Source organism: Schistocerca serialis, chromosome 7 (assembly GCF_023864345.2).
Source record: "Schistocerca serialis cubense isolate TAMUIC-IGC-003099 chromosome 7, iqSchSeri2.2, whole genome shotgun sequence".
In the NCBI taxonomy this organism is placed as follows: domain Eukaryota; kingdom Metazoa; phylum Arthropoda; class Insecta; order Orthoptera; family Acrididae; genus Schistocerca; species Schistocerca serialis.
In genome coordinates, this window is record NC_064644.1 from 479,599,077 (window position 1) to 479,624,325 (window position 25,249).

Consider the following 25,249-nt stretch of genomic DNA (forward strand, 5'->3'; position numbering starts at 1 on the left):
GTAATTCGAAAACCGCGGCCTCTAGAGAAAAAGTATTCCAGTACAAAAATAAAGTGCCTTAAATTTCCAACAGAAAATGTCCTGTTCGTTTTTTCTTTTCTTTTTTTTCCCCCTCTACGATTGGTAATTTGTCCTACGGAAGGGGCTGAAAAACCGCAGATAGTCTTTTAAGGGTATAAAATTAATGTTTATTAGTAAAGCAAGTGGATCATGATAAAATAGTAAATGTGTGTGGCACATTTAAGAGCGGTAGAGCCGTATTCAGGTATAAATTATCTTCTGGAGGTAGCATGTGAGGGATGGCAGATCACAGAAATGTGGTAGGCACTGCCTCCGCCCTCCGCCCCCCTCCCCCCCCCCCCCCACTCCTCCCAGGCTTTGAGCGTCTGCAAATTGAGGAATGAGTAAACGAGTCGCCATCCCTCTATCCCTCTACACACAGCTTCACAGTTACACACACATACACACACCGTCCGCAACACGCCTCACGCCTTAAAAATCAGTGGCAACGCAGTGCAGACACAAACCTGAAGGGGGGAGGGGGGGGGGATGTAACACAACACAGAAAACCAATATCAGTTATCAGTTGTGAAGCCATAATACAGGTGTCTCATCAATCGGTACTGAAAATGTTCTGCCACTGGTTGTCAAATGAGTAATATCGTTACAACATGCTTTGGGGATATGTTATCCTAATATCGAAGGCTACGAGGGTCACTCCAAAAGAAATGCACACTATTTTTTTTAAAATCCATCTTCTATTCTACACGTTTGAAAGTTTTATAGTGTGTAGATATATCCTTTAGGAACAATATTTTCATTTCACCACATAATTTCCATCCCTCTCAACTGCCTTACGCCATCTTGGAACCAGCACCTGTATACCCGCACAGTAAAATTCTGGACTAACCTGTTGGAGCCACAGCTTGGCAGCGTGCACAAGGGAGTCGTCATCTTCAAACCTTGTTCCACGAAGAGAGTCTTTAAGTTTTCCAAAGAGATGACAGTCACATGGAGCCAGGTCAGGACTGTAGGGCGGGTGTTTCAGTGTTGTCCATCCGAGTTTTGTGATCGCTTCCATGGTTTTTTGACTGATATGTGGCCATGCATTGCCGTGTAACAGCAAAACATCCTGCTTTTGCCGATGTGGTCGGACTCAGTCGAGCTTGAAGTTTCTTCAGTGTCATCACATATGCATCAGAATTTATGGTGGTTCCACTTCATGATGTCCACAAGCACGACTCCTTTGGAATCGAGAAACGCCGTATCCATAACTTTTCGACCAGAAGGTGTGGTTTTGAATTTGTTTTTCTTGGGTGAATTTGCATGATGCCACTCCACTGATTGCCTCTTCGTCTCTGGTGAAAAATGATGGAGCCATGTTTCATCACCTGTCACAATTCTTCCAAGAAATTCATCTCCACCATTCTCATACTGTTCCAAAAGTTCGTTGCATACCGTTTTTCTTGTTTCTTTGTGAGCTGCTGTCAACATCCTGGGAACCCACCTGACACAAACCTTTTTTGACGCCAACACTTTCAATATTCTGCAAACACTTCCTTCCCCTATCCCAACGTAGCATGACAATTCGTTCACTGTGATGCATCTGTCAGCAGTCCCCAATTCGTTAACTCTCTGCACATTGTCTGGAGTGTGTGCAGTACGAGGCCTGCCGCTGCGAGGACAGTCCTCAATATTACCGTGCCAGGTTTCATTACGTAACCTGCTTGCCCACCGACTAACTGTACTCCGATCGACAGCAGCATCTCCGTACACCTTTTTCAATCTCTTGTGGATGTTTCCCACTGTCTCGTTTTCACAGCACAGGAATTCTATGACGGCACGTTGCTTCTGACGAACGTCAAGTGTAGCAGCCATCTTGAAGACATGCTGTGACAGCGCCACTCAGGGAACAGGTTGAACTAAGTTTGAAAACAAGCGGGAAGGATGTATCTACACACAGTAAAACTTTCACACATGCAGAATGAAAATTGTATTTTTACAAAAATAGTGTGCATTTCTTTTGGAGTGATCCTCGTATAAAACAAGGAGACCAATCAATAGCGATCGCTACGGTCGCAGGTTCGAATCCTGCCCTGGGCATGGATGTGTGTGATGTCCTTAGGTTAGTTAGGTTTAATTAGTTCTAAGTTCTAGGCGACTGATGACCTCAGAAGTTAAGTCGCATAGTGCTCAGAGCCAGCCATTTGAACCAATCAATAAATCGCAGTACTACATCTACTAACGACCATATAAATATCTTTATATCATCCTGTAGTATAACGTACATAGAAGCTTGCATGCCATTAGGCGTCAGAAGGCAAAAAACCCAGCAGTAAACACGTGTTACCAAACATAAAACACATCGTCCTGTAGTATGGCACACACTAAAGCTTCTATCCCGTTAGGCACCGTCAAATGGTGAAACCCAGCAGTAGACATAAAACTTTTCCTAGAACATTTCACGTTGGCGTTATGCTCTCACGGTACAGTTGTACGCTAATGGCAGCCACTTTCACCTGTGAACGTAGCTTGAGACAGGAATATTCAGGAAACCTACGTTCACAGTAATTGACATGGTCTCTCGCCACACTCATAAGTCAGTAAGTATTCTTCAAAACTACTGTGCCCAGGCTAATTTCATCCCGCTAAATCCTGAGAACAAGGATGAAAAAAATGAAAATACCTAGGCAAAAAGTGATAGAAAATGATTTTGACGCAGGTTTAATAAAAAGGATGGATGCAGCGATAGGACACCGATACGAACAAAACGAGGAAAACCCGCAGAAATATAGAGTCATGATATACTGGGGAACTATCTCATATAAAATGGAGGTGGACGGTTATTTGATAACAGAAGGTTGAAAATTGCATTCATGACGAACAAGAAACTGGAGCAGAGGCCGAAGCATAATACTGACGTAGGTGAGAACTGGATGAGGAAAGCAGGACTTTACTACCTAAAGCCCCAGAACTGTGAAACGAAGTACGTCGGACAAAGGGAAAGAAACCTTAAAGTAAAGTTTGAAGAGCATAACAATACAGAGAATGACCAGTATTTGTTAGGTAACATAACAGATAGCACGACGGTATTACACTTTGAGGGTAAAGGGTGTTTTTTTTTATTTACAGCATGCTGCATTACAGACTATTTGTAGTACTACACATATGCATGTATGAGAAACTGAGGAGAGGTTTGGTATTTAAACCAGAACATTGGTGCGAATACTGGCAGTGAAAACTTTTACCATGATTCGAATCGGCTTACCTCCGATGTCGATCGCCACCGCATTGCCGTGAGTTTGCGACCTCGGCCACGGAGGCGGGTTGTAATTGGTACTTGTTCCCAAATTTACGAGATGGAGATTTTTTGCGTATTGAGAAAGGAATATGCCAGCGTGTTAAACGAGAATACAGAAGTGCCCAAGGGACACTTCTGGGCCCAATTTAGCCATGTCCTCCTTGGGAAGCAGCCACAAAGTTATTCAGATTGGCCGCATTAGGTTTAATGTTTTCTCGTGGTCTTCAGTATGGATGCATACCTTGCACTATGGATGTAGTATTGGTTTTTAGAATTTGCCAGGACTTGACATACAATGTTTTCATAATAGACAGTAGCATTGTTGGGGACTGTGACATGCGCGTTGCAAGAAAATACTGCCTTTGGTAGGTGAATGCGGCTGCCGTTAGTTTACAACTGTGCTTTGAGAGTATATCATGTCAATACGAGATGTCTTAGAAAAGTCGTATGTTTGACAACGCATGTTTAATGCTTGTTTTTCACTTTTGATGTTGCTTGATAATATAGAAGCCTTAATGTACATTGTTGTCAGTATGTGTAGTATTGCGATTTGTTTGATTGGTTTCCTTGTTTTATAGCACTTGAAGGAGAGATAACGTAGTCCCGAAGTATGCTGTGGTATATATATATATATATATATATATATATATATATATATATATACAGCTGGTGGTATGTTTACAGCTGGTGACCAAAACTTCAGCTGAGTCGTTAGCACGGCAGAATGCCACGCAAGAGGCCCAGGTTCGATTCCCGGCCGGGTCGGAGATTTTCTCTGCTCAGAGACTGGGTGTTAAGTTGTCTTCATCATCGTTTCATCCTCATCAACAAACAACATTAACTGCCCCTGTATTGACCGTGCAAGTGCAACAAGCATGGAACTCCATCCCACAAACTGACATCTACCATCTGTACAACAAAATGAATCCACGTTTGCATGTTTGCGTTCAACATTTTGTTTTGTCAGTTACGCCGGTTAGTAATGTATCAGCATTTAACATTTACAATGACTGTCTCGCGCTTACATTAACTTGTGGTCTTGCATTGTTAATCACTTAAATACATTGAAGAGACAAAGGAACTGGTAAAGGCATGTGTGTTCAAATACAGAGATATGTAAACAGGCAGAATACGGCGCTGCGGTCGGCAACGCCTATATAAGACAGCAAGTGTCTGGCGCAGTTGATAGATCGGTTACTGCTGCCACAATGGCAGGTTATCAAGATTTAAGTGAGTATAAACGTGGTGTTATAGTCGGCGCATGAGCGATGGGACACAGCATCTCCGAGGTAGGGATGAAGTGGGGATTTTCCCGTACGACAATTTCACGAGTGTACCGTGAATATCAGGAATCGGGTAAAATATCAAATCTCCGACGTCACTGCGGCTGGAAAAAGATCCCAGAACGGGAACAACGACGACTGAAGAGAATCGTTCAACGTGACAGAAGTGCGACCCTTCCGAAAATTGCTACACATTTCAATGCTGGGCAATCAACAAGTGTCAGCGTGCGAACCATCATTCATATGGGCTTTCGGAGCCGAAGGCCCACTCGTGTGCCCTTGGTGACTGCAAGACAGAAAGCTTTACACACCGACATTGGACTGTTGAGGACTGGAAACATATTGCCTGGTCGGACGAGTCTCGTTTCAAATTGTATCGAGCGGACGGACGTATACGGGTTTGGAGACCACCTCATGGATCCACGGATTCTGCATGTCAGCAGGGGACTGTTCATGCTGGTGGAGGCTCTGTAATGTTTTGGGGCGCGTGCAGTTGAAGTGATATGAGACCTCTCATGCATCTAGAAACGACTCTGACAGACGACACGTATGTCAGCATCCTGTCTGATCACCTGCATCCATTCATGTCCATTGTGCACTCCGACGGACTTGGGCAGTTGCAGGAGGACAATGTGACACGCCACACGTCCAGAATTGCTACAGAGTGGCTCCAGGAACACTCTTCTGAGTTTAAAATCTTACACTGCCCACCAAACTCCCCAGACATGAACATTATTGAGCATATCAGGGATGCCTTGCAACTTGCTATTCAGAAGCGATCTCCACCCTCTCGTACTCTTACTAATTTGTGGACAGCCCTGCAGGATTCATGGGGTAATTTCCCTTCAGCACTACTTCAGACATTAGTCGAGTCCATGCCACGTCGTGTAGCGGCTCTTCTGCGTGCTCGCTGGGGCCCTACATGCAATTAGGCAGGTGTACCAGTTACTGTGGGGTCTTCGGTGTATGTTACGTAGACAAATGTAATCCCGTAATTTCATTGCACCATATTAATTATTTTTTGGTACTGCGGTTTTTTCCATCAGCGTATTTCCACGCTGGACAAACAACTCACTACGGCAGATTATTGTTCCAGACTTTACTGTGGCAGGGCCGGCCGAGGGCTTTGGTCGGTCCTTCTCGGAAACACCCGGAACAGCGCGGCATTTCATTGAGTATTGCGGTGCGACATTTTTCGGTTGCCACAACTCTGAGTTCGTTAGAATCGTGCTGGCAGCGCTTTTTTATCGTCCCTATTTGTTTGTGATATGAAGCGTTTACAAGTCCAGTGGCTGTTTGCACAAAAAGAGGAAATCTAGCGATCTGTCGTCGCATTCCTTTAAAATGAATGGGGATGGCAGAAGAGAGGGGTGAGACTTTTCAGTTCGCATAACGACAGGTACAACATATTTGCTAGGAAACGACATTACATTGCCGTGCAGAAGGAATTTAAAAATTTAGTAGACAATGAAAGAAAAAAAATTACAATGATCGATAGATGGGATTCATTGTTCTGTACAAAAAAAAGACTATTTGTGCTAAATTTGAAGGCCTGGACCACGTGAAGGAACTGGTCGTACGAATAGTAAAATTTTTGAAGTCGCACGCATTATTCCATGGCCAGTTGCAACCGTCTTCAATGAAGATGAACGAAGAGTGTGAGGACTTCATACGAGGGTGGTTTGAAAAGTTCTCGGAATCACCATGCGAGGTCAGCGCTAGTGCAAAGAGTTGTTCACGTAATATTCATTGCACTGTTGCCTGTAAACACGTGCCACATCAATGCTCTTGGAAGAGAGCTGTGGTAGTGACGTGATTCTGTTGATGTGATTTGCGAAGATGGAAAAAATCAAGATCGGAGCAGTGATTAAGTACTTCGTAAAGAAACATATGAAAGGAAAGGGCATTCATGCCGATTTCCAGAATACACTGGGGGCCTCTGCTCCTTCATAAGTGTTCTTGACCAGCCAAAAATTTTATTTAGTGCACTATCAAAGGAAATTAAAAGTAAACCGAAATTCCACATATTCAAAAAATAACTTAAACAATGTTAATTACCAAGAGTTTTTAAAGTGTCAAAGAATACTTAAATGACCAGCATTCGATATACAGTAGCTTATTTCCTTCATCATAATGACCCAAAACGCTCATTGAAATCTAAATTGTATTAATTTATTATTCTAATTTAGCATATTATGAATGTTGTTATGCGTATGGTGTCATGTTATATGTAATAATATTTTATTTATGGACATATAATTGTAAAGCTTTTCATGTCCTATTTTCTATGTAAGGCAACGTATGACAAATCCTATATCACTTTTATAATGATGAGAACAAAGATGCTAAGTAAATAAAGAAATGAAAACTGTTGCCAAGTGGACAAATGAATTTAAATTTGGCCGGGAGAGCTTAGATGATGATCCGCACAGTGGTCGGCTAAGATGTATCGCTACTCCAGAAATAATTGCAAAAGTGCACAAAATGGTCATGGAGGAACCCCGATTGAAAGTGCTTGAAATTGTTCATGCTTGCCAGATGCCATCTGAAAGGGTATATCACATTTTAACTGAAGAATTAGAAATGAAAAATTATCAGTAAGATGGGTGCGGCAACTCTTAATGCTGGATCAAAAATGCATGAGAATGGACATATCGGAACAGTGTTTGGCCCGTTTAAGGAGAAACAAACAAGATTTTTTGCGCCGAAACTTGGGTGCACTACTATACCCCAGAGACAAAACAACAGTCAAAGCAGTGGAAACATGCTGATTCTCCACACCAAAGAAAGTAAAGACAATTCCTTCAGCGGGTAAGGTCATGGCATCAGTGTTCTGGGATGCGAAGGGAATTCTGTTTGTAGATTATCTCCCCACTGGGCAAACAATTACTGGAGAATACTATACTAACCTCCTGGACAAGTTACAACAAAAGATACGCGAAAAAAGGCCAGGTTTAGCAAGGAAGAAAGTCATCTTCCATCAAGACAAGACATGCCCACACACATATGCCATCGTCATGGCAAAATTACATGAACTATGATATGAATTGTGATTCTTGAAGTTTCTTGAAGTTCGATGACATTTCGGCATTGCAACCGGATCATGTTGACTTCTTGCCACAATATTTCGGCTGGCAATCATCCAGCCATATTCAGGTGGTATGAATTGTTCTCACACCTGCCTTATTCACCTGATATGGCTCCGTCAGGCCTCTTCCCACAACTGAAAATTTTTCTTGTTGGACAAAGATTCACTTCAAATGAAGAATTGATAGCCGGAGCTGACACTATTTTGCAGACCAGGAGGAAACTCATTTTCGAGATGGGATCGAGCAGAAAGGACACATTCTGACAAAGACTATCAACTTTCCTAGCTTATTGCCATTAAAGAAAATGCGAGGTCTGAAGAACTCATTTTGGCTTTGAAAGAATTATAAGGATAGTTTTATAAATACTTTGAGGACATTGTCAATCTTACATCGGCTTCTGTGCCATTTTTGAGACCATTTGCCATTCCAGTTGAAAGCGCCTCTGTGCATGTCCCAATATGACTGACTGACCTGCAAGGTAGTTCCAGTTTTAATCACATATCTTTTTACATTAACACTGCCCAGTGTGTCTACATTGCTTTCCTCAAGTAGAGTTTCCAAGTCCCCTTAATGAGGTTGAAAAAGTGCTAAATATTTCGAATGACATATTTGTGTGGAAGACCTTTTTTCGAGTTTATAACTAAGAAAATTACAATTATGTGGCAATATGAGTACAAAACTGTTTGAAATTGTCTATGTCTGTTCATATACCAACAGTTTGTATGAGATTAAAGATATGTTATGGCTTCAGTGCACCAAAAAGAATTAAATAACACTTAAAATTTGTTTTGTTTGTGACCTAATTTGTTGAGAAATATAAAACCGCATTGTATGCAGTGCAACTGCACTGTCATTTAAGTGTGGCACACTCGCAGTTTTCCCCTCTTCTCCCTCCTTGCACTCGTACAGTGTGGCAAGGCGTTGGGGGGGGGGGGGGGGGAAGGAGGAGGGAATAAAGATTAAGCGAGGCTGAGCGCCATGGGGGGGGGGGGGGGGGGGGGGTGTAGTGAGGCTGAGCGCACTCATGCCCGGGCACAGCCTGTGAACAAAATCCTGGCCACCCCTGCTATTAGGTATATTCACAGACACCTTGCAAGTTATACTGTAGGTGTGTGGTAAGTAAATCCACTCAAAGCAGCCCACATTATAACTACCAGCAATTTCTGAATGAAAGATAGTAATGTACCCAACCAGTAAGACAATTAATGATGAAAGAAATCTAGTAATTTTCCCACTGTTCATTAGCTGACCACCAAATGACTATAACACTGTACACAGCCTTACAATGTGTTGTCAAGATGCCACATTTACTGATACAAATCCTTTTCCTACCAAAATTACACTTGTAAAGTAAGCACTTCTCAGCCATTGTTATAGGGGCTTATCTTACATAAAAACTCAATAACTGAAACTCATTTAACTAACTGAAAGTAACTCCACTGTTTCATTTAACTAACTGAAAGTAGCTCCACTATATGAACACGAGCACAGTGAAGTTATTTTGTCAACTCACACAGGAGAACTGGATGGTAAATGCCTGAGTGGTACAGCCTGTCTGTAAACTGAAGTGTGTTCAGTGCCTGTTGCAGGGAAGTGCCCCCATAAGAATTCTGAAACTGCTGTATAGGATAACTAAGAATCAGTTTTGCATGCAGTAGTGTAGAGCAGCATGCACAGATTTACATAGATTCTGCCCGGATACATTTCTTATGTATTAATATTAATTGTAAATAATATCTGTATCCTGGGTAGTGTTAACACATTTATTTGAAAATACCCCACCCCCACCCCATGCATGTCAGCACACTGCATCACCACTGCTTTATAAGGAAGGGTCAGTAGCCTATAAAAACAGTTTTACAACTGAGAAACAGCATGTAGTTGCTTCGTGTGATGTAGTGTTTACTTTTCAGGCTACAAATGCACAAAGTATGGATGTGCTTAGCACCATTCCAATGACTTGGCTTCCCTCATGCTTCTAGCCCTCCCAACGCGTCCTCCCTATCACACCCCCAGAACACAGTTTATCCATTAATATGGTTCTACTGCACTTAGACTGGCACGCACTTACAATATTTAACCTTGACGTACTGCATTTAACAACAAACATTAATTTTATACCATTTAAAGACTATTTTAATAATCTGTGATTTTTCAATGTTCTGTAATGTGTGAATTATTAGTTCTAGAGAAAAAATGAATAGGACCTTATTTGTGGGAAATTTAATTCAGTTTAATTTTGTACTGGTACAAATTTTCACTACAGGTTGTGGTTTTTGATTATCCAGCAAATATTTTAAAAAGTGACCATGAAACTTCCCCTACATCCTCCCCAGCCCCCATACTCAACCCTCATCACTCAAGTTTCTTATTATGTTGTTCATGAAACGCCCTCCAGCTGTCAGACAAAAATTTGTGGCTACACAAATTAATTTCCTTCATTTACTGGTCTATAACGTGTGCAGTGACGAATGAAAAATAAGGTGTGTGAAAGTGAACTTTCTTGTCATATACTTCTGATAAAAAGCTCCTGGGTTTCCAGCCACATGTTTGTTAAAATACCGAGTAATTTTGATGGACGACATACTCATAATCTTTTGGCAACTTCAGAAGATGACGAGTATAACACTGATAGAAACATTGTGTTATTTCAATACTGCCATCCGGCTGTAAACCCAGGAAGTTCTTGTGGGGAAACATAAATTATCTAATGTATTTATGTTCGTTGATGTACTTATGACTCCACCATCACACAATAACTATCATCAGAGGCAACAGTACATTAGTCCACAGCTCTGCCAAGGAAACTACATCTGAAAATAATGTTGAATGTGTACAGGGCATAAGTTGCATTCCTTGTAGTAACCAGAACAGTATCAAGCCTGTTAAGATTAAGCTTGAATTATGCAAAATGTAAATAAAGGGAAGGTGGTGTGGAGAGGAACAAGATGATACAAATTAGATTGACTGAACACTACCTCTTTCTTCTCATTTTTCCTCACCTTTGGGGTTGGCATATAATTACTGGATTTGGTGATGTTAGTGGCAGAGGGTGGCTGGATACACCCTTTCTGTAGCCTCAACTTCCCTATCCCCTCCTCCACCTCCTCCTCCCCCGTGCCCTACCCAAGACGGAATTTGTGTATCCCATGTGTCTGCATTCAGTGTTAATTCATGTGACTCTGTCCAAAAGTTTTCTAATGTTTTTGAATCATGGAAACAAGATGAGACATGGGTACCAGCCCAGTATTCACCTAGTTGGCTGTGGGAACCATCTAAGAGCTACATTCAGGCTGTCTGGCACAATGGCCCTCGTAGTTAATCCGCTGGACAGATTTGATCTGAGGGACGTGCATCTCACCAATTCCTGAAAGTGGCAGACTAATACACGTGGATATCTGGGTGTACCTGATTCAACACCAGCTACTGCATTTAAAATTATTATTATCATTTTATCATCATATTGACCAACTTTGATCAAGTAACATCAATTCCTCTGTTTTCCTTGACATTTCCTTTTTGCAGCGTTTCATCATCTCCTCATATTGCTCTTTTCTCCTATCCCTGTTGTTTCCATCCCTCCCCCCCCCCTCCCCCCTCTCCCAATCTCCACCACCCCCCACCCCCAGTCACTGTAGCCCTCAAAATCAGAACTTCTAAAATATTTTCTATCTGTTGTTTGTAGTTCTCTGATATTGTTTCTTTCCAATTCTTTTCTTATTACTGTGATTTCATTCACTGGTTTTTTCCAGAAATACAGATATAATTTTTTGCTAACGTTTTCACTTTCACTCACTAGAGATGTCAAAAGGAGTAATCTTTGCTTTGCCATTGTTTCCAACATTTTATGTATATTTTCATAGATATTTTCATTGGTTCACATTTCCTCTTATTTGTCTTGCTCCCATTTTGTTCTTTCAAGTAGTTCTGGCCTACTCAGCCTGTAGGTCAGTGTTAAAAAAAAACTTCTGGTTGTACCACAATAATGTAACGTTTTAGTTTTGGATTCCTAGAGAAGCTCTTCTTGTTGTAAATGTTTTAAGGAAGTTGAACACTCTGTTTTTTATTATCTCTTATATATGCTGCAAACTTTACAATATATTTTGCTGTGTGGTTTCTCTGAGATATTTAAATTTATTATTCATTTCTAATGTACCCATTTGTGTTTCCATATATTTTGGTTCTTTTTTATGTTAGTCAGGAATAGAGCATTTTTCCATTGAAATTCTGAGACTGGTGCTGCTTGTTACATTCTTTGAAAGAGCTGACCAGTTGCCTCTGTTAGATTTCCTGAAAGTTATCTACAAATGCTTGGCAATTCATCTTACTTCCATTCAATTCCATCACCAGAACTGTGGGTTCGGTTTTGTGATTACTAAGCTCAAAATTCTAAAGCTTTCCATTTTTGTCTGAAAAATAGATAAACAGTTCACATAATAAATTATACTAATCTCTTACACTAGTTTTTATTTCAAACGGGTGATACATTTCACCAGTGCTTTTTTTCTAAAAAAAAGTTTGAGGGTACTCCGACATTGGATATAATGCAGCGAAAATTACTTATAACTGAAGCATGGGATACCACTGTCTGCTTTTAGCCATGATATCATCAACATGTCGAACTACAAAAAACTGGTATCGAACTCTACAGTTTACTTAGCTCAAATGAAGCAGGTGATACCGTGAAACACCCAAACATACAAGAAAATGTGGTATCGAACACTTCAGTTTACATCACCTCAAATGAAGCATGTGATTCCCATCAACCCCTGAACAATAAAAGAAAATGGTATCCTACACTTCAATTGACCTATAATACACCTCAAATGAGACAGGTGAGTCCAATCAACCCTCATACAACAAAAACTATCCATACCTATCAACAACAATAGAAACTACACTACAAAAATCTTTTGCAACCTTGTTTTGCTCCCAAAACGGCATGGACGATGGGTGGTATCCCCTGCTTCAACTGACCCAATTTTTAATGCAGCTGAAAATTTATTTAACTATAAAACTTCAGTGTAACTTACATTAATAGCATTACAATAGTTTCCAAACTGACTTTAGTTCATGGCTGCTGTAATCTTCACACCTTCTTACTTTACTCTTGCTATCAGTAGCAAGATGTCTGCCTTTCATGAACCAAGAGCATACATAGTCAATGAGCTGGAACAACATCAGTGGAGGACCAACCAACTTTATGAACATCAGATTGCTGACTGTGGAAAGATGAAATGAAGCTCTTGTTGGTGAGATGATCAGATTCATTTGGGAAAACCCACATTGACATTCACTTGTTGATATAGGAACACATTTCAGTGCATTCTGAAGAGGAAGGAGGGATGCTGGAATTTTCTTCTCCATCAAATACTCCCAAAATCCTCTACATGTTTCTTTCTCTGGAAGAGCAAAACGACAGCATAAAGTTTTGATATTTGTCTCACCATATGTTATTCCAGGATTCTCAGGCCAATTTGATGAGTCCAAAACTTTTGCACATCCAGATACAACAATATCCTGTATCTGCAGAAGACGATTCTCCATCCACTGTTTCAGACAATCATAAAATATGCTGGGCTCAAGATGTCTGATAGTTGCTCCCTTTTCCAGTGGAATTCTCTGAAGTTCAGCTCTTGGACTGCTTTGAGAGCTCCACAGTAACGGGGACCTCAGCTCACTTTTCTTTCTTCAAACACCAACAGCTGTTTTCTGATCTTCTGTTGGGCAGAATACAGTGTGATGTACCTTGAGTGTAGCTCAAGACTTTATTGTGTTAATTCCTGAAGGGCATCACACATTAGAGCCAAGTTGAGAATGAAGTCAACTTTGGTAATGTACTTCAATAATGCTCCGTACATACCTCTGTCAGTTGATTCCCTGCTTTGATCATCTTTTGCAGCTGTGAAGTGAGCAACCAAAGCTTTAAAGCTTTTTCCACAATGAATCGCAAAGGATATTGGTAGTGGGACTGTAGAGACATCTATCGGTAGCTCGGTGTTTGAGTGTATGCATACCCGTTTAGCACTACCATCGCCAACTAGTAGCAGGCGAGGCCACTACATGCTTGTCGAACTGACTGCCACTGATTCAGTTGTTGAGAATGGTTTCTGCTGCTTCAAAATGCTGGAAACAGTCAATGACATCACTTTTCCCGCCAAAAACTGCACTGGTATCATTTGTATTGCAATTACCAAAACAAAAAATGAAATAAAAAGTTTACGTCCTTGAAATAAATCTTTGGCACTCTTCCAAGTTCTCAACATTGTAAAAAAAATTACTTTGCCGACGAAAAAGTTTAGGGGTACACATCCCCCAGCGTTCCCCCAGAAAAACAGCATTGCATTTCACCCATAGATGTGACTTTATAGAGGTGAAGATTCTGAGCTGCAGATAGGCACAACAAAAAGATTTACACACTTAAAGCTTTTGGCCAATATCCTTTGTCAACAACACACATTCATATGCACATACACACTCACACGCTTGCAAATGCAACTCACACTCACGACTGCAGTCTCAGGCAACTGAAACCACACTGTGAGCAGCAGCACCAGTGCAGATGGGAGTGGCGACTGGGTGGGGGAAAGGAGGAGGCTGGGGTGGGGAGGGGGAGGGATAATATGGTGGGGATGGTGGACAGTGAAGTGCTGCAAGTTGGGCAGCGGGCAGGGGAGAGGTGCGGAGGGAGAGTATGAGCAGAAACGGAGAGAAATAAATGAAATTAAATTAAATAAAAAAAAGACTGAGTGTGGTGGTGGATGATGGATGTGTAGTGCTGGAATGGAAGCAGGGAAGAGGCTGGATAGGTGAGGACAGTGACTAACAAAGGTTGGGGCCAGGACGGTTACGGGAATATAGGATGTGTTGCAGGGAAAGATCCCACCTGCACAATTAAGAAAAGCTGGTGTTGGTGGGAAGGATCCATATGGCACAGGCTGTGAAGCAGTCATTGAAATGAAGGATATCATGTTTGGCAGCATGTTCAACAACAGAGTGGTCCACTTGTTTCTTGGCCACAGTTTCTCAGTGGCCATTCATGCGGATAGACAGCTTGTTGGTTGTCATGCCCACATAGAATGCAACACAGTGGTTGCAGCTTTGCTTATAGACCACTTGACTGGTTTCACAGTTAGCCCTGCCTTTGATGGGATAGGTGATGTTAGTGTCCGGACTGGAGCAGGTGGTGGTGGGAGGATGTATGGGACAGGTGAGGTAAGGGATTGGGAGCAGGTGTTGTGAAAGGATGGACGAGTATATTGTATAGGTTCAGTGGATGGCGGAATACCTCTGTGGGAGGGGTGGGAAGGATAGTGGGCAGGACATTTCTCATTTCAGTTCACAACGAGAGGTAATCGAAACCCTCGTGTAGAATGTAATTCAGTTGCTCCAGTCCTGGGTGGTACTGAGTTACGAGGGGAGTGCTCCTCTGTGGCTGGACAGTGGGGATTTGGGAGATGGTTGGAGACTGGAAAGATAAGGCATAGGAGATTTGTTTTTGTACAAGGTTGGGAGGATAATTATGGTCAGTGAAGGCTTCAGTTAGACCCTCAGTATATTTCAAGAGGGACTGCTCGTCACTGCAGATGCGGCAACCACGGGTTGCTAAGCTGTACAGAAGGGAATTCTTGGTATGGAATAGGTGGCAGCTGTCGAAGTGGAGGTATTGCTGGTGGTTAGTACATTTGATATGGACAGAAGTACTGATGTAGCCATCTTCGAGGTGGAGGTCAACATTTAGGAAGGTGGCTTGTTGGGTTGAGTAGGACCAGGTGAAGCAAATGGGGGAGAAGTTGCTGAGGTTCTGCAGGAATGCAGATAGGGTGTCCACACATGCAATCCAGATAGCAAAGATGTCATCAATGAATCTGAACCAGGTGAGTGGTTTAGGATTCTGAGTGTTCAGGAAGAATTCCTCTAGATGGCCCATGAACAGGTTGGCATAGGATGGAACCACGTGGGTGCCCATGTAGGTGAGGATGTTGTTGGTCATGGCGACTAGGAAGGAGGTTGTTGGTTTGGAATTCATTGGGTGCTGGTAAAGGTAGTGTTCAATAGCTGTAAGGCCATGGGCATTAGGCATTGTTATGTACAGGGAGGTGGCATCGATAGTGATGAGCAGGGCACCATGTGGTAAAGGGACAGGAACTGTGAAGAGTTGGTGGAGGAAATGGTTGGTACCTTTTATATAGGAGGTAGGTTCCGGATAATAGGTTGACGGTGTTGGTCTAGTTCATACACTTCCTTCATGATGTACACTCTGCCCATGTGACTCATCATTTCCAATGAAGAAGAGATTAGAAACAGAGAAAGTATGTGACCAACGTGTCGCACACATTACAAAGTAAGGTGCTGCTGTTACACACTACACTGACTTCCTTTCTTCCAACTATAGTTGCACAAGTATGGTGAGACTGAGGATGTTGGCAATTCAGTCACATTCTATTTGTCAAATCGCTTCTTCTTACTTCAGTGTACAGGTGTGTAAAGCCACGATGTAGCACAGAAGTTGAGTACGTGATCTTGCTCTTGTATTGTAGCAATGACATAACAAAAACAACTGACTCTCAGGGTCAGAAGGCCTCTAATGAAGTTGTGTTTTCTCTTTAAAATGAAGAGTGAAAGACAAAAATTAAATGATTTATTGTATACAATTGCTAATATGCCCCATAGCAGGAAGAGTGATGTCTGGAAAAGATTTGATGCTACAGGCCACACTTCAGACAGAAAATATACAAAGCTTGTCCAACGCAAAAAAATGTCTATTGTATTCTTGCTTTTACATCAATGCATATACATCGATCAGCCAGAACATTATGACCACAGACCTACTATCAATATAAACCAATCCAGGCAACATTAGTGTCACCTGGCGAGAAATGACTGCTTGTCAGAAACACACATGGTGCATGTAGTATCAGAGAGCATGCTGCCTAACAGCAGACTTTAATGCAGGGCAGAGTACAAGTTTGTCTAAACGCACAATGCACTGAACACTTCTAATGATGGGCCTCTGCAGCACACGACCCATACACATGCCAGTGTTAACACCACGACACCAGCAACTGTGACTTAAATGGGCCCATTACCATTGGCACTGGATGTTGGCTCAGTGGCAGAGTGTTGCATGGTCTGATGAGTCATGATATGTTCTTCATCATGCTGATGGGAGGATGTGAATCTGTCATCTTCCAGGCGAACAGTTCCTTGATACCTGTGTTTTGGGATGGCAGTGGTGGCTCCATTATGCTTTGGGAACATTCACGTGGGCATTCATGGACACAGTGCAGCTCGTACGAGGTACCATGATGGCCATGGAGTATCGTACGCTGGTTTCAGACCATGTACACATCATCATGGTGATCAGGTTTCCTGATGGCAGTGACATTTTTCAACAAGATAATGTGCCATGTCACAAGGCCAGGAGTGTGATGGAGTCATTCAAGTGACACAGTGGTGAGTTACATTTGACGTGCTGGACCCCAACTCACCAGATCTGAAGCTGATCAAACACATCTGGGATGTGACTGAATGTGACGTCAGAGCTTATTGCTCTCTCCCCAGAATGTATGGGAATTAGGTGACTTGTGTGTACAGATGTGGAGCCATCAGCCTCCAGCGACCTACCGAGGCCTCTCTGTTGCCATTCCATGATGCATCACTGCTGTTATCCATGCCAAAGGTGGACATACCAGCTATTAGGTCATAATGTTCTGGCTGATCAGTGTTCAATATAATAGCAATTCTCTCAAAATATGTGTTACTAGTTACCAAGTTTACCAGACATAAGACCCAGTTAGCTGTTATGCTTAACTCATAATCTACAGGGAATTACAATTACTCATAGCCCAAACTAGATATTAAGCCCATAATATTATCTGTACTGAAATGTTAATAACATTACATTTTACTTGTAACCAATTTACAGCCAAATTAAAACCAGTTATAGTGTGTAACACTTCTCTACAAGGTGGCATTGACAACAAATTTTTATATTTAACCATGAGTGAATATTAATATTAAAGCATACTGATATATGATGGAAAAACAACACTGTGCAAAACAATTAAAGGCTCACTTTTTTGAAACTCTGTCATTTTCCCGTGTTGTGATACAGAAGTTTAAAATTTGGCTCAAAGGTACCTGCAACCCTCCTCTGTTATTGTGCAAAAGGGTGGTGCCCTGCTGCATCACCCTAGGGCTTGGTGGTGTTTCAAACAGCAAGGTGCTGACACATGCAAAAAAAAAGTAAGTTTCAGATGTACCCACACTCAGAATCAAGCAGAAAAGGCCCCAGGATGTGTACAAAGTGTGTCAATGGAAACTGCCCTTTACCTTGGGACATTTATTTACATACATTTTGCATTCAACAGAACATTCTTAACAACCTTTGACATTTACAGTGCCCCATCATACTTATTACGCCATAATGGAATGTGCTACCTGTCAGTTATGAGATGATGCTGCGGTTATGTGTAATTCGTATCACAGGCACACAACACAGGATAGTTATGAAGATAATATTTAATCAGTGTGCAGGTTCTGTCTTGATGGCCAATGGCAATGTCTTAACCTTTTGTATTACTGATAGCCATTGTAATATTTGAGATGTAGAAATCGCCTTATCACAGTCTTGTTTATTTTGCTGATTTAGTAGCTTCATACAAAATTGGCATTGTGTATGCAATATTCTTGTGTCTGTTATTCTGCCTTTGATGTTCTTATAATCAAGTAATTTTTCAACTTGATGCCCTTCCAGAATGATGTTCACTCAATTTTATGATAATGGTTTTCAATTTCATACTTTGTTATGTTTTAGAGTTGATATTTCCACTGTAAATATACCTTAATTTTAAACAAAAAGTCAGCTGTCAACATTACATGATGATGGTTTACACATAAGATTTGCTTTATGACTATCCATTATTACACCGTGGGTCAAACAGGATAATCCTAGTGACTTTTAGCAACTTCTATTTTATCATATGATGATGTTACAGCTGAACAATCACCTAATTTCACACTCTGACTATGTAACACATGGCACATAAAGTAGTTTTTTATTACAGCTCAGAGTCCTTTCAGATTAATATTCACTTGTGTCCAATAATGAGTTTTGTTGTCAACACCATAAATCTTTATTGCTGTAGAGAGTGGTTACACATTACCACTACAACCAGTTTTAATTCAAGTATCAATTGGTTACCAATAATATGTAATGACATTGACATGCCAGAGATAACAACTAGTGCCTTCTAGCAGGAGAAAGAATCTTTAAGTATATAAACTGCTTAGCCCATCTTAAGTTGAATTAATGTTATTTTGCCTAAGAGTATCATGAAACAAAACTCATTTCCATGATTCCAGCTGGAAGATAGCCATTACAAATACAACAGGAAACTGCATACTTTTGGGGCCTTTTGCACTACTTTATTTTGTGGTACCTGGAAAATGAGGTTTTACCAGACTTTCAAATTATGTGTTTATGAATTAGAAGTTCTTTTGAAATGACATGTTAGGCTTGCTGATACTGAGTCCTGCATTGTATTTTCATGTTTAGTTCTTTACATGTAATGCAGATGTCAACAGGGCACATCCAACTATAAATCAAAATGGGACTTGAATTATTTGTGACAATTATGGCAAGGAATCATCCTAAATTACCATTTGGCATGAAATAACTCATGCTCTTTCAACCACTGGGTGAATGTGTGGATGATTTTGATACACTCTTATGATGGTGACGGTATAGTCTATTCTTAGTGGCTTAGATGAGAGGCAGTAAAATTAATAAAACTACCACATTTAAATAACCTGCCCTGCTCAAGTAAGATGCCTTGACAGTTGTTCATCAATTGCAATGTTATGCAGTCCTCAGCTCCACTATACTTAGGCTGCTACTGTGCACCTTTCTATTATTTATTGAGAGGAGGGATGGTATGGGAACAGGTTGGGAGGGAGGGAGGGGGGGATGAGAGTAACAGATTTAAGGTGCTATGACACAAGCTCTGCAACTCCACATTACCCTGCATTAATGAAGTAAATTATATGTCTGTGATATAGTTATCAGATAAACTTAGTAGTATCTCTTCCTTGTCATATATATCTGTCCTGAGACTGTGAAAAAGTAGGTTGGAGACAGGAAAGGCTGCAAAGATGATACCAGAAGTAACTGCCATACTTCTGATATATGGTCCTTGGCAGAGAATACAAGTAATATTTTCTCCTCCCATTGCACTTGGCTGAATGTTTAATCTTACACATATAAATGTAGTTGTAGAATAGTAGTAATAATCACAGTAGCAACTGTGGTGGTGGTGGTGGTGATAGTGATGGTGGTGATGGTAGTTTGGTCTAGGTACTTTTGTGCATTTTTTTCCAATTTGACAGTTACTAAAAAAACATGTTGTCTCAATTTTTCTCTGTAAATCTTTTAACCTTCTCCTTCTTCCCATCCTCTCCTGTATCTTCCTTTTCTCTCTTTCTTCCCATTTTCCTAATATTGTACTGTATTTCACCTGTGATATGACTTTGAAATTCATCATGTCTTAAATTCTATGATATAGTCATAGTTTTATTTGCTCTAATTTTAAATATAACCTACAATACATCATATACAGAAGCTTCATTAATGAACCAAGATGTGATTTTCATGATAATGTGTATTGAATTGTTATATACTGTACCTGACATTTTGGTTAATGTTGTCATCTTGCACCTTGAATCAGTCTCCTCAACATTGAGTTATAACTAGTTGACACTTTTCTTCACTTTCCTTGTGTGCCTTCTCCACATAACATTCAAAGAAAGAACCTTTATTCCTGGAAACTTGAGATACACATCCAGTATATTCACTCAATGTCTATGGGAATACTGCACATGTGAGATGGTTTTGTGTGTTTCATCACTCTGAGTCATTAAACAATAACAACGTTTCATTAGAAAATGACATAGTCACCATACATGATTTGCAGTTGATGTAATAATCAGTCACATATGTAACGTCATGAGTATGTTTTCATCCATACCAAATGAGTCAAGCTGCAGTTAATACGAAAGGGTGCAGTATTTGTATAATTGAAGTAAATGAGCTCACAGACCCAAACCCCTTAGCTATCACCTCCCACTGTACGCCAGTTTGGTTGACACTAAGCTTAGGCCTAAGAGAGTTTTTAAGGTATAAGACAAATGGAGCACACTGTTACAATTTAAGCTATGTACAATGTGAATATCCACTAACTGTTCCCTAAAGGTGTTGCCACAAACCTGTCATAGGTCTGCATAAACCCAGTGTTATGAGAAAGAGTATTTTTATACCAGTAGTGATTGTTGTTAATGTGAGCAGTGAGATACACATTTCAGCTAATGTGATCTGTGAGCACCCCAAGTTTTCATGACAATGCAGCTTGGCCAATATGGTTAGAATGGAAACACATATAAGATTATTTGCACATACTGCATTCAGCATGCCACATCTGATGATGCCAGAACAGTTTGCTGTTGGATGCATCTTGTCAGTTGTAAGATTATGCCTGGTGAAGCATTAACAAATCTTTCAAATAAATTAAGATTCACCATTCACTTTTTTCATGTGTCTCTAAGCTCCATAAAAACTTTTGTTTCAGTGTGCATTCAAGCAATTATCTATAGCTTACTACTAACAGTTCTGAACACAGAGATATTATTTTGCACAATTTCAACTGTTAAATTAATCTTAAATTTTGAGCTTTCCTAATAAATCTACACATTTTGCTTATGTTCTTGCACAGAGATTTATTTGATTAATTTGTTTATTTGATTTATTTCTCTTTTCTAGCAACTTTGTACCACTTTACCAACTCGTAACACACCACAGGTAAAAATCACATCACTGTTATAAAAAAATTTGTGTGTGAACCCTTTAGTGCTCTTAAAATCCAACAACAGTGTGTCACCAGCTGAAGCAGCTATTGTGCTCAAATATTTCTCTTACTTCATTCTTATTTCCAAACCATACAAGTTAAAATGAACTCTTATCATAGTACTTCAGTACCATATCAAAATATTTACCAAATTAATTCCAAAATTTCTGTATAAGCACTCACCTGTACAATATTGATTCAAAGGTGACAAAGATTTATACTTGAAAGAGATGAGTAGTGAATAAAATGTAAAATGATATATTTCTATAAACTATGTTGAGTTAACAGATCAAATTTTAGCACTCACAAAAGCAAATTACTGATGAAGAAATGTGACTCTATTAATTTTTTTAATTGGCTAAAGGATCATATTATACTGACATACATCAGATCAACAATTTATTACTATTGTGAAGTGTACTCTACAAGAAAGTTTCAGTTTATAATCTTGATAAAAAGTCCAAAAGACATACAAACAGAGCAAATGTGTGTAAGAGATATAACAGATCATTTAAGAAACTTTATAAAATCATCAGTGAAATGAACATAGTGTTGGTGATTCTTGTTTTCCATAGCCAAAAATTAAAAAAAGGTTATATTACTGTAATTATTTTGATCCCTGGGTATAACATTTCTTTTGAAATTGACATCTTGAGTCTTTTGGCCAACATCTTTTATAAAACACAAAATTTTCTGGGTATGGTGCCACATCATGCTGTTAAGCAACTCACTGGATACAGCCATGGCCAAAACATGTTTTATTTTGTGGCAATTGTTTTACAGCATGACACAGTACCATATTCAGCAAATATTTATGGTAGCTGACACTGGCCACAGACACCTACACTCTTACATTTTTATAAAGTTCCACTCATTCACTAACACACGTGACCAGCACTGCTAAACAGTTTCCTTTAATAGTTACAGTTGATGTAATGCCTTCAGATGCATGCTTTATATTTTGAATGAAGCACATTTTGTTGTTGTCATGCATAATCTATTATCTACCACATCTTCTTGGATAGTCATTTTCATGTTTTGCAGGCAGCTACATTCTCGCAAACTATTTGATAAATGATTCTGGGAGATCAAACAACACTGTATCATAAATGACTATATCAGCTCCGGGGAGGGAAAATGAAAACTATAGATTTTTTAACCAAACTAAGTTATTGGGAGTCAGATCAGGGCTGTGGTAGATAAGATAGTCACACCTTATGCTTATAATATTATGTCTTTTATGTCTTTGCTTGTATTACACATTGTCCAGATATAATTTGTCCACAAATCCTTGATGCATTCAGAAAATCTGTGATGGTGCACTGGAAAACGCCAGTCCACAGATAGCGTCTTTCATTCAATCACAATCATGACAGCATATGGCCACTTTCTACAAAGAACTTGTAGCACATTATTTTTGCCCAATTCTGGGTCTTTTCCAGTTTTGTATGAGGAATGTCATTGAGAGGAACGTGACAGTTACTTCATTTCAGAGCTGAACAGGTAAGAACAATTTTTTGGTGCCTACAGCCAATTAAAATAAACTTTGTAAGCATAAGACAAAATAATTGAACACAAATAACCTTTTTCTCCAGAAGTTTCAGTGGGGTGCAGAAAGTCTCAATTGTGAAACTGAACAGTATAGCTACACTTTTAAACTCTCTTAGAACTCATCAGTAGAAACTGATTCATACTGTTAAAGGAGTGATGATATGAATGATTGTGACAAGTAATCTAATGTGTGAAAATAGTAATGATCAAAGACAAAACTGGTGGATGCTATTCATTATACCTATTTCCATGTACTGTTTTCTCCTCTGTAGTATTTGCAAAAACTTATGTCTGAGCTTGCAACACAAATCTCCAATTAAGGATGTTGATCACCCAGAATGTTATGACTGTCCAACTAATAGTATGTTGGTCCACTTTTTGGAATGCACAACAGATACAGTATGTCATAGCATCAATTCTACAAGTTCTTGGAACATGACTGGAGCTAGGTGGCACAAGATACTAACACATGAGAATGTAGTTCCAATAGCTTATAAGAAGAGATTTTTGAACTCTGAGCTGCTGCTTGATGGCAATCAGATATACTTAACAGGGATTATATATGATTGTGATTGGGGCCAGGAGATAAGCTGGGATGTTCCACGCACTATTGTATTTGAAATGGTCAATCGCAGTCATTGTTTCTTTTATAACACTCCTAGTTTCCACGGAGTCCATGATGGACATTGTCATCTCTCAACATCCTGTGCACCATTTGACAATCAAGCAGTCTCCTGGAAGATGCTCTGTTAAATGACCATAACCAAAATAAATAACTCATTCGAGCAGGCAACTCATTTTCTCTGTTGTTTGCTGAATTTATGAGGTTGTCAAGCCCACAACAGTCATAACTAATTATACCATTCAGTCAATAAGGGCGCAAATGCAAATCATCCGCTGTGTAATTTCATTTGTAATGCCATGCACTTTTCCTAGCTTTGTAATCTGTGTCCTGTTACCAAGAGTTACATCGAGAAGGTCAAGGCCCAAAAGCCCTTTTTGTGTATAAGGGATGCTGTTTTGTTTATTAAACATTTTGTGGGCCATTTTGCGTTTATGGTAGCAGTAAAAGAACATATCATAAACATTTTCATATCTCTGATTTCATTTTTTCCAACATCCAACCATCATAATCTACTCTTATCAGTCACCTAAGTCAGCACATTCTCTGCACCCAGTGTTGACCAAATTATATGCTTGTCTGTATTTTTTGCACTGAGAATGTTGCAGAGCTATATTTACATACTTACAAGAGTGAGTCACTAAATATATTGCGAAGTCAACACCATGAGTTATGGTCTGAAATTTATTTTACATTTCAACATACTGCTACTGCAAATTTAAACACTCCACATATTGTGGGACAAGGCATTGACAGCCTGCAGCAAAATTCTTGTGCCAGAAGTTTCATCAAACAACAAGCGTTGCATCAAACAAGTGACCACTAGGAATATACTGTCTTCAAAATGGTATCCATTTGTAGGGTTTTTAAGGGGCACAAACAGACAAAACTCATTGGGAAATAAGATGAGGCTAGGTAGTGAATATTTGAAGCATTCACAATGAGATATTTGTAATACCCCCTTCATTTGTCTTGCTGTGTGGGTATGCTATGTCATTCTGAATTATCATACCAACTGTCAGGAGTCCATTTCATTTGAGGTGTATGGCTTCTCACATAGATTAATATAGTTGAATGTGGCATTAACAATCTCATCATGAGTTTGGAATTTCATGAGTATGACACCCTGCATGTCCCAAAACAGAGGCATTATAACCTCACAAACTGATGGGACCAGCATGAACATTATTTTACTTAGTGCAGTGATGCTTCCATTCCTTAGATAATTGCTTGGATACAAGTCAGCAGTAGTGACTCGTGCTTTGAAAATGATCTATATTAAGTAGTTGGACATGGGGGAGGGTCATTAATAATTTTCTTGAACATCAACATTTAAAACTTTGTGTTCTGCCTTACAGCAGGTCTTGTCATGGGGGAAGCCTCGTCAGAGAGGTCCACTGCATGAGTGTCTAGGGAAGTGATTCCAGTGGTGTTTTCCCATTACCTTCAACTGATGATGATGAAATGATAATGAGGACAACACAACACCCAGTCCCTGAGTG

The 25,249-nt window shown here is 40.0% G+C and overlaps 1 protein-coding gene across 1 annotated transcript in view; it reads left to right on the plus strand.

Annotated features, from left to right (window-relative positions):
* LOC126412127 (synapsin) overlaps positions 1-25,249 on the plus strand; it is an 861,195-nt gene that overhangs the window by 794,026 nt on the left and 41,920 nt on the right. Inside the window, exon 7 of the mRNA XM_050081568.1 lies at positions 21,490-21,528. Coding sequence (XP_049937525.1) covers positions 21,490-21,528 — 39 coding nt within the window. The remainder of the gene's footprint in view (positions 1-21,489; positions 21,529-25,249) is intronic.